This window comes from Chaetodon trifascialis, chromosome 16 (assembly GCF_039877785.1).
Source record: "Chaetodon trifascialis isolate fChaTrf1 chromosome 16, fChaTrf1.hap1, whole genome shotgun sequence".
Lineage (NCBI taxonomy): Eukaryota > Metazoa > Chordata > Actinopteri > Chaetodontiformes > Chaetodontidae > Chaetodon > Chaetodon trifascialis.
This window is the reverse complement of record NC_092071.1, coordinates 25,580,610-25,591,494: the sequence shown is the minus strand read 5'-3', so window position 1 is coordinate 25,591,494 and position 10,885 is coordinate 25,580,610. Positions and strand designations below refer to the sequence as shown.

The 10,885-nt window shown below is 42.7% G+C and overlaps 1 protein-coding gene across 4 annotated transcripts in view; it reads right to left on the bottom strand.

Annotated features, from left to right (window-relative positions):
- Positions 1–6,302: 6,302 nt before the first annotated feature.
- Positions 6,303–10,885, bottom strand: part of riox2 (ribosomal oxygenase 2) — a 96,324-nt gene continuing 91,741 nt past the window's right edge. For all 4 annotated transcript variants that reach the window (XM_070983501.1, XM_070983500.1, XM_070983502.1 and 1 more), the window contains one exon: positions 6,303–6,666. In XM_070983501.1, the coding sequence (XP_070839602.1) occupies positions 6,514–6,666 (153 nt within the window). In that variant the 3' untranslated portion in view covers positions 6,303–6,513. The remainder of the gene's footprint in view (positions 6,667–10,885) is intronic.

The following is a 10,885-nucleotide window of genomic DNA, read 5'->3' as shown; positions in this document are numbered from 1 at the left end:
CATTATCAGGAAGCACATAAATTTTCATTGCTATGCAGATGATGCACAGCTACATTTATCAATGAAGCCAGAAGAAACTAATCAGTTAACTAAACTCCAATCATGTCATAAGAGCATAAATATCTCAATGACCTGCAATTTTTTGATACTGAATTTGAACAAAACTGAATTTATAGTACTTGGTCCTAAAACCTTGGAAACTATCTGTCACTATCTGACAATACAGCAATTATAGATGACATTGTGCTGGCCTCCAGCACCACTATGAAGCATGGAGGTTAAGAATCTGGGAGTGATCAGGATATGTCCTTTAACTCCCATGTGATCAGGCATATCCTGTGTCAAAATGATGCAGAAAACTAGTCCATGCATTTGTAATGTTCAATGGATTATTACAATTCCTTTCTATTAGGATGCCCAAATTCATTTCTAAATACTCTCCAGCTGATCCAGAATGCTGCAGCGAGTGTTCGGACAAAATAGAATAGAATAGAATATCCATCCATTATCTATACCGCCTATCCCTTTCGGGGTTGCGGGGGGCTGGAGCCTATCCCAGCTACAGTGGGCGAGAGGCGGGGTACACCCTGAACTGGTCGCCAGCCGATTGCAGGGCCACATGCAAGGACAAACAACCATTCACACTCACACTCACACCTACGGACAATTTAGAGTCATCAATTAACCTAATGAGCATGTTTTTGGTCTGTGGGAGGAAGCCGGAGTACCCGGAGAGAACCCACGCATGCAGGTGTATTTGCCTGTAGATCATGTGTGCTTTCGTTTGGTTGTGTTGCTACCTGCTCAGTTGGGCAGTATAGACTTAGACTTAACTTGTATTGATTGCAATTTGGGAAATTCTTTTGTCTCAGCAGCAGGTTAAAAATACACATAAACATAAAACATATACAATAAAGAAAATAATGTTCTTAATATAACTAAGTATATAAACATAGAATAACAACCATTCTTAAAAATATAACTAAGTATATAAAGAGCCAGAGCTATAAACCTTATCCAGAAAAAATAAAATATGTGTAAGTTGCAAGTGATAAATGTAAACAATAAACAGTAATGTGTAATACTGCAGTAGTGCAAATAATATGTAAACATTGAACTATTGGAGTTCGTGAGGTTGGTGTAGATTAACTTTTTAAATTACTTTTGTATAGTGTAATGGCTTGTGGCAGGAATGATTTCCTGAAACGGTCATACTGACAGCGGAGCTGGATTGTTAGGCTTTGCCTTAATGCAGTAATGGTTGGACTCAAGATGCAGACCCGAGACAACAGCAAAAAGAAAACAATTTTATTAACAATGGCGCACACAAAAGGCGCGCTCACAAGGAGTGGAAAAAATTATAAAAACATAATTAATAATTCGGCGACAAGCGATGCTGAGAGCCTTCCTTAAATACTGAACTAAATCAGGCTCATGCGCTCCAGATGGACCGCTGGAAGGATGGAGCCAGCTGGGAGCATGGAAACACCCAGCTGAGACAGACAGATATGTAATACTAAGGGAAAAAGGCAAAAAGAGAACACAAGGAACAGACAAGTTAGCGGATCCTAACATGGATCAATCTATTAGAGAAGGAGCTCCGCTGTCTGTCCACAAGGTGTTAAAGAGGATGTTTACGGTTAACCATGATGGATAACAATCGTCCAATGTCCTCTCCACCACCTCCTCAAAGGTGTCTAATTTGCAGCCAATAATGGAGCAGGCCTTCCTTATCAGTTTGTTCAGCCTGCAGGCTCTAATGCTGCACCCCCAGCGCACTACAGCAAACAAGTGTGCTGACAGCAACAGACTGGTAGAAGATCTCCATCTAGTGAAGCAGATAAGTGAAATAATTGTTCAAATGGAGATACAAGCATGAAACTTGGTACCTGTACTCTTCAAAGCCTACTTTGAAATAAAAAAACGATGGCCATGCAAAAACCTAAGATGGCGACCATTTTCAAAGATGGCCGACGTGTCACACTGAGCCCCATTGTAATGGGTTATAAAATTGAAGAAAAAAAAAAACACAATTATTTCATTAGTCTATTTTTTTGGACACTAAAATGGCAAGTGAAGGTAATTTTGTCCATAACAGTTGCTTATTAGATTTTAACCAAGACGGCGTCCAAAATGGCTGCCGCAAAAGACAAATTTCGCCATATCTCAGCTACTAATAGAAACAGACAAAATGAATGATTTTTGTGTAGTCACACCTCACATTTGCAAGTGCACAGAGCTGTACAGGTGAGACCCAGCCTGTATCACTTGCACCTACCACAACTGATTTGCAGCCGCATTTGGTCAGCTGCTCCAAAGTGGGATGGATGCCGTCTCTCCTAATCAGACCAGGTCTTCCCCAGAAAGTCTGCCAATTATCAGTGAAGCCCACACCGTTTGCTGGACACCACCTCGACAGCCAGCGATTGAACGATGACATGCAGCTAAACATATCATCACTGGTCAGATTTGGCAGGGGTCCAGAGAAAACTACGGAGTCTGACATCGTTTTTGCATATGTACACAAGTTTCAAATTTGTTTCGACATCGCCTGCTCTGGCCCCCGGCAGGCATTTGACTATGGTCGCTGGTGTTGCTAACTTCACGTTTCTCAAAATGGAGCTGCCAATAATCAGAGCTGATTTCTTAGCGGGTGTGTCACTGAGTGGGGAGAACCTGTTAGAAGTGAAGTGGTTGGTGGTGACCCGTGGGCTTCATCTTGGGATTATGCTTCCTTCAAACAGTCACCCAGCATCCCTGGTTTCCCGGCTGCTCGGGAGCTGTCTAGGGATGGCTAGCCAGAGCTGCACTTGGTTGGTCCGCACCGGCTACGGGGGCCTGGCTAACTACAGCTAATGGTTTGGTTTCCGTGGTGCGGAGCCGAGCTTCCAATTCACTAAGCCTCGCCTCCAACTCACCAAATAAACTACATTTATTACATTTACCAGTATCACTAAAGAAGGCAGAGGAGTAGCTAAACATATGACACACCAAGCAGGAGAGAGCTGGAGAGGGACAGAGAGAAGCCATCGCTAGCGGCTAGGCTAAGCCGGTGTAGCTAGCAAAACAGACAAGCGCGTAGACAAATAAAATTAACGGTCGCTAAATAAACAGACTTATGGGTGCTTGAGCAGAACTGATGTTACTTTGGGCGCGGATAATAGGCCGCTGTAACAAAAGCAAATTACATTACATGTTTGCTAGGTTTGGAGTACCACAGACGCTAATCAGCGACAATGGACCCTGTTGTAGCTTGCAGGCGTTCAAAGACTTTGCTTGTGCATGGGACTTTGTGCATATCACGAGTAGCCCACTGTATTCACAGAGTAATGGGTTAGCTGAAAGGACTGTCCAAACAGCAAAAGGCCTCATGGACAGGGTGCATGCACAGCAGACAGACCCCTACCTGAGTCTGTTGGAATACAGAAACACCCCCATTGATGGACTGAAATCACCAGCGCAGCTGTTAATGAGCAGGCGTCTGCGTTCAATCCTCACGACCACTGACAAACGACTTGAACCAGAGCTTGTCTGCCGCAGCACAGTTCACAGCAGGAGAAAAAACCTGCCAGAAACGACAGAAACTGTACTACAACAGGACTGCACAGACCTGGCCCGCCCTGGCAGCAGGAACCACAATCCGTTTCCAGCTGCCAAGTGGAAACTGGTCGCCTGCAACAGTTATAGATTCAGCAGGCACACCGAGGTCATACAACATCCTCACAGGTGAAGGTCATGTGCTCAGACACAACAAACATCACCTCCTAAAGACTGAGAACAGCACACATCGAGAAGCACCAACTTGTGACACTGAGAATGCTGAGCCGATGACTATGCAGCAGGACACTGTGGGTCAAACAGGCCTCAAAGAAACCCTGCACTGAAAAAAAAAAAGTTAAGACCCCGGCACAGAGACAGAGGTCTCTGGCAGAGGCTTTTCAGCCAAAAAATCAGGAAAATCCAGGTAATCTCTAGCATTAAGTAATGTTTTTCACAGTGTAATTGGTGATCAGAGAGGCCATTTCAGAAGACTGATTACACTATTATCATATGTTCAGCCAGTTGAAAAAAAAATCTTGTTTTACTGGAACTCAAAAATATACACTTATATGAAAAACCCTGTTTATTTGCCAAAAATCTTTGTCCTGTTTTTTATCATAATCACAATTAACCAACTAAAAGCAAAATCACAACATTATTCAATGATCATGACATTTCAAGTAAAAAGTATCAGTATTGGTGATACTAGCCCTGTATTTACTTGGTATCAGATCGATACCAAAATTCCCAGTTTCGCCCACCCCTAACACCAACAGACTCAACAAATTGATCTGCAAGGCCAGTGACGTTGTAGGAATGGAGTGTGACTCTCTGATGGTGGTGTCACAGAGGAGGATGCTGACTAAGCTATCTTGGACGTCTCACGTCTCACACGCACTTCATGATGTCCTTGTCAGGCACAAGAGTACTTTCAGTGAGAGACTCATCCCACCAAAATGCACGACTGAAAGCCACAGGAAATCATTCCTGTCTGTGGCCATCAAACTGTACAACTCCTCACTCTGAATGGCCCTTCACCTAAAAAAAAAAAAAAACAACTTCCCCTTGGGGATCAATAAAGTATTTCTGATTCTGATTATCCTTACACTGATCCTCCATTAAAAATATAAAAAAAGCAAACCATAAAACCATGCAAACCATGACTGTTAACAATCCCAAGTCTCACTCAGTTGCTCAGCCTGCCACTCAAGCTTTGACCACTCCCTGACCACTCCCTCCAAGGTTATAAAACCCCACCCTGTAGGCCTGTCTTGCCCTTTTCCCTACAAACCACTGAGACAGGACAAAGGAGCACCTGAATACCTGCCAGATTGGTGATGCATTACTGATGTAAGTCATCGAACCTAAGTTGACCTAAGTTATTTGACTATTATTTGTCTTCTTGTTATTGTTTGCATCACTGGTGATACTTTTCCTTTAATCCTTTAGACTAAATCATCCACCAATCATCTGATGGCAAATAAATCATTGAAACGGCTTTCTGGATCCTGTGTTTGAATGTGCGCACAACATCTGATGTTCAATGAGCCACTGAGAACACAGACAAGACACTTTTACAATGACCAAGTATAAAATATAAGTAATGATAAACAACAAATCCATAAAACCATATAATAAAATCATACAACACACGACACACGACAAGTATGAAATATAAATACTGCTACCCCCCCCCCCCCCCCCGCTGGTGTCCGACTGTGTTGCTCATCCTCACTATCATCTCCAAACAGCTCCTTTCATACTGGGTTTTCCTGCCTCCTGGCCTTCCTCTTCTTCATCATCATCATCATCATCATCATCTCGTTCCCTCTCACTGTCGCTGCCTGAGGCATTGCTGGTGGATTGGGGTCTCTCCTACTCTGAGTCTGAACTGGAGCCGGAGCTGGAGCCAGAGCCAGACTCTCGCTGGTCACTGTCACGGTCTCCATCACTCCCGAACAATTCATCCATGTCCGTCCTTTCTTCCAAACTGTGGTAAAACGTGACCTGTAGTCCTGAATGCACAAAAGGTATGGAGCATCCATTCATTTTAACAAAAACATCAGGGCACTCACCAACCAAGTTAAGCTGTGGCGTGGGCTCCTTATGCTGGTTAACAACCCCCCACTGTTTGGCTTTCAGCTGTGGGGGACGATAAAAATCCTGAGGCTCTGATGATCTACGGGGGCACCAGCGCTGGACATGGCCGGCCACAACACAACTCTGGCCGATGGGTCTGCCCTGTGCATCCCAATAATAGACGGGTGCTCTTGTACCTGTTTGCCGTTGTCTGACCTGGGAGCCTCTTGCAGTGGCTGTATACTGGTCCATTGGTTGGGGTCCAGGGTTTGGAAACCCTTCCCTGGTTGCAAGATGCATTCTCACCTCCTCCATTAGGTTAGCTGAAAGGGCTTTCATCTGTTCCATAATCTCCTTCCTCATTTCTCCCATCAGTTCCTGTTGCAGCTTGGCCTGTATCTGGTCCTTTAGTTGTTCCATGTTTCCTGTAGTTGTGTTAGAGCCGGGGCTGCAACAGTGTCCTCTTCTGTCCTGTTTCCACACCCACTCACCTGCAACCACTCACACACACGCCAGGCACAAGAACACACACAAACACACACGCAAGAATGGTGGTGGCCATAATAAGCACTTGGTGGAATCACAAACATTGTCTGGAATGGCCATGATCAGGAATGGTGGTCCCTAGTGGAATCTGCTGGTAATGTTTGTGTAAAGCAGTTCTACTGAATGAATGAATAAATAAAGCTTATGAGTAGAATGTATAATCTAACTGACTACTGCTATGGTAACAAAAATTACACATCTGCACTACTGAGGGTGTGGCAACTTTATTCAGGAGGCACAAGATAAAAACATATTAAGGCAAGAGATATAGAGATATATTTACTAGGTACTCATAAAAATCAACAGATGTGAATACTTTACTTAAGTGATATTTGATGTAATGGTATGCTACAGCACAACCAGAAGGCTCTCACTCCACAGAGCCAGGACCAGACTGAGTTTCTCCTCCTGCGTAGGAAGCTGGAGCTGGGCCACAGCCAGCTGCTCTACTTGTTGGAGTTGCTGGAGAGCCTGGAGGTGGGACAGAGGGAACTTTAGGCCCTGCGGAGAAAAAGACACATGGAAATAGGTTTGGACAACCAGGGACAGACAGATCACATACAGCACATCATAGACTGTGCTAGTACATTGCCTAGGCGCAAAACAAGAGTGCTTCTCGTGTTTATTTGTGTCGACCACATCAGACTATATATGAGAAGCTATGACCACAGACTGAGCCAGATGTGACCTCCCTACCCCCGTCTCTAGCTGTGCAATGGCTCACACATCCTCCCATATACCAGAATGAGCAGTAATTACTGTAGTGATTTACAACCTATACACATGCACTTAGCTTTTCTCTCAATTCTTTCTGATGTCTGTCAGAATTAGATGAATGAATCACTAATCCCAGGAATTAGTCTATGAACTGTAAAAGTCTTTGTGGCCCTTTCTCACTAAGGTGAGAAAAAGGACAAAAGGACATTCAATGAGGGAAACAGGATGAAGGGGGAAGTTTGAGGTGCGATTATGGTATAGTATGAACCCTGGGAAAAAGGATGAGTGCATCCCCCAGATGGTTTTTGATTCATGACATGGATTCATCACACCGAGTCTATAATTCTTCAGAGAATTAGCAACTCTCAACAAGCAACAAGGAGAATTTCCCTTACATGTCCCTATCCTGAGACTCAAGTCAATTGCTTTACACTGAAGATGTAAATCTAACAGCTCACAACTATAAAGTTTCCATTTTTAAAAGACTAATATCTAAAAGAGCTGGCACTGTAATCAAGCAGGAGGATAGAGTGCATCTGAGTTGGATTAATCCACATTTAATGACCTAGTGAGTATGTTTAGCAGCAGGACAGAATATGCGGGATTGAGTCAAAATAAACTTCAGTTAGAAAGAAAGAAAGAAAGAAAGAAAGAAAGAAAGAAAGAAAGAAAGAAAGAAAGAAAGAAAGAAAGAAAGAAAGAAAGAAAGAAAGAAATCCTTTATTCGTCACACTACACAACATGCACACACATGCCACGCTTAGTGAAATTCTTCTTCTGCATTTAACCCATGCTGGTAAGTCTTTCCTCCGCAGCAGACCAAGAGCGGTGGGCTGCCAGTCGACCAGCACCCAGGGACCTAGTTCCTTCTTTGTCACCATTGGTCAGGTGGTGATCTTCACGCATGTTGGTGTGTGTGTTCATGATCATGAATGAACGGACAACAATAGAGCTCTATGGCACAGAGAATGCATGGTCTATGGCACTGGATTGAACATCTTAAGTATGTGTTACATAAACTGTAAGCCACGCTTTTCAAGTATCCAACAAAATGTTTGAAAACACAGGCCTATTTGTGCAGTAACATATTCACATGCAGACAGTTGTTAAATTTATTTGATTACTTTTTTTATTACCATGTTGGTAATTTTAGTACATAATCTATTCGACAGGCCTGTTAAAGAATGGCTCAGCTTTCATCAATTTCTGTGATTGTTGGCCAACTTATACAAGTAGCTGTATTAATTGACATGACACTACCATAAACAACAATCTCCAATCAGTTACAATGACAACACCTGGGACGCCCGCTATTTTTGTGAGATTGCAAGGGGCTGCACGGTGGAGCAGCAGGTAGTGTGCGTGCCTCACAGCAAGAAGGTCGTAGGTTCGATTCCCAGGTCGGGCCTTTCTGTGAAAAGTTTGCATTCCCATGCATGCGTGGGTTCTCCCCGGGTACTCCGGCTTCCTCCCACAGACCAAAAACATGCTCATTAGGTTGATTGGTGACTCCAAATTGCCCCTAGGTGTGAGTGTGAGTGTGAATGGTTGTGTGTATGTGCCCTGCGATTGGCTGGTGACCGGTCCAGGGTGTACCCCGCCTCCCGCCCGGTGAGAGCCGAGATAGGCTCCGGCCCCCCGCGACCCCGAAAGGGATAAGCGGCATAGAAAATGGATGGATGGATGGAGATTGCAAGGTGTGGACATCTAGTGGGGATGAGGAGAACTGCACCACAAAATGTGGCTGTGAAGGTGCTGTAAGCATTTGTGATCACTCTGCAGATGGAAGGTTGACCCAAGGCATCAGTGTTGCACTGCTGCATTTTTCCAGTTGCTAAATATCTTAGTGTTAGATCCTTTTCATTTCTGGTGATACAGTGTTAGGTTGGAGATGTGAGCGCATATTGAATGAGAGCAACCACAAACATTATCCTTTCACAAACTTCTGCTGTAAGTGTTTCATTAACTCTCTATCATTTGGAGTTTGCTTAAGAAACTCTTAAACGTCTGCCTCCCTCCTCCAAACAGTTTTTCCCCTTTGTGAATAATTTTTTATTGTTATTAGGATCTAGTCTTGTAATTCTTACAAAACATAATTCAGGAATTTTCTTAGTTACATCATAAAGAAACTCTTTGCATTAGGAATCTCTATGATTAAATCCCCTGGTGACTGCAAGGAGGCCTCATAGGTCCATCTAAAGATGCATGGCATCAGTAGGTTGAGCCTTATGGATACTTTACTGGGCTTTCCAGTCAAGTAAGCCAGGTGTTTTGTCAACAGTTAATACTATGAGTATAAATGGTTGAAATGATTTTAATATTTGTTGTGGAGAGAGGTCTCCTTGGATTGACACTGCTGGCCAAAGGATTCAGATCTTGAGGACCTTTGATAGTCTATCCATTTATTCTGGCTAAAATGTCTGTGCAATGCAGCTCCTTTTAGCATGGAAGCAGTAATCTGTTATGGAGGGCAGTGTGGGCATATTACTGTCTGTGAAGTCTATGCAATAGTTTATGGGCAGTAATGCAAGATATATGCAGGATTTCATACTTGATTAGCTGAGTTTTAGAGTTACAGTAAGTGTAATTCCAAAAATATTGTGACAAATATTCTAGCCAATTAATGTTTTGAAGGTCTTACGTCCATCTGTCTGAGAGCAGACAGTGTTTTACTATCATGGAATTTGTAAAGTTGTGACGTGTTTTTTCAGTTTGAGTGAGTTTTTGAGACAAAGCAGTATAGTTTAGATACTGGTATTGATTAACAGCCTGTTTGGGTTAGCCATACTGGAAGTAGTTAAATGGAATACTGTATTTTTTTTTCTTATTTGGTTAAAGGTCAACATCAATAAATAATTCTTCTTCTCTTTTCTTTCTCCATGATGGAAAACTAAAGGTTTTATTGACAAATTGACAAATAAAAACGTGAAGTAATGGGTTATCATGAATGACATCGTTGCATTTCCACCAGGCAGCTAAAGAGGTGTTTATGGTATTACTTTTGAAGCTGATATGTGACTGGAGACTTAAAAATAAAAGGGATATCTTCGATAGATATTTTTTGAGCGGTCAATGTCAAGCCAGAGGATTTTGTGTTATTTGTCCAGTAATGGATGTATAATAGTAGCTGTGGAAGAAAGTATACGTAAATAATAATCTAAGTCCACTGAGAAATTTAGATTTTTCAAGTGTGGGCAATTTTATTCTTTTGGAGGGATTCCTAACCTTTTCAAAGTGTTGACAATGATGTCAGCCAGACAATAGTTCTCCCCTCATCAAAGTGTCACGAAAAATGATTTATTTTTGTGAGGATATCCGTTTTGACTGAAGGGATTCTTCCTGTGAGGGATAGTGGTAGTTTGCTCCATCTCTCAATGTTGGCTTGATGATGGCAGTGTGACGTTAAGTTTAAAAAGGTCATTTAGATTTGATGACACAACCCTGTTTCCAACCTGTTTTTTTTTTTTTTTTTTTTTTTTTTTTTTAAATTATGTCCTCATTTAGAATTTGATGACAACAACACGTTTCCAAAAAAAAAAAAGAGAAAAGTTTTGGACATGTCTACCACTGTGCACGTGCCTCACAGCAAGAAGGTCGCTGGTTTGATTCCCGGGTCGGGCCTTTCTGTGTGAAGTTTGCCGCTATAAAAGTGTGTTTTCCATTCAGGTGCACTGCGGTGCCCACCGAGCTGCACTGTCTGTGCTAGATACTGAGTTCAGGGAGTTCCTCCCTCACAGAATGTGATAATTTGCAAATTCTTTTTGACATACTGAATTGCAAACAGTACACATTTGAAAGCAGCACACTGGTGCTGCACACTGAATGAGGTTTCAGCTTCTTAGCTTGCACACCACAAATCTTGCCTAACACTGTGTCTGTCAGAAGGCTTTATGAAAGTTGCTGTTTGGACACCCAATATGTGCTGAAGAGCACTGCAACTCATCCATTTTAGCACGTTTCAAACTGTAATGACACTCAAGATTGACCCTTTTTTATTGCAGTG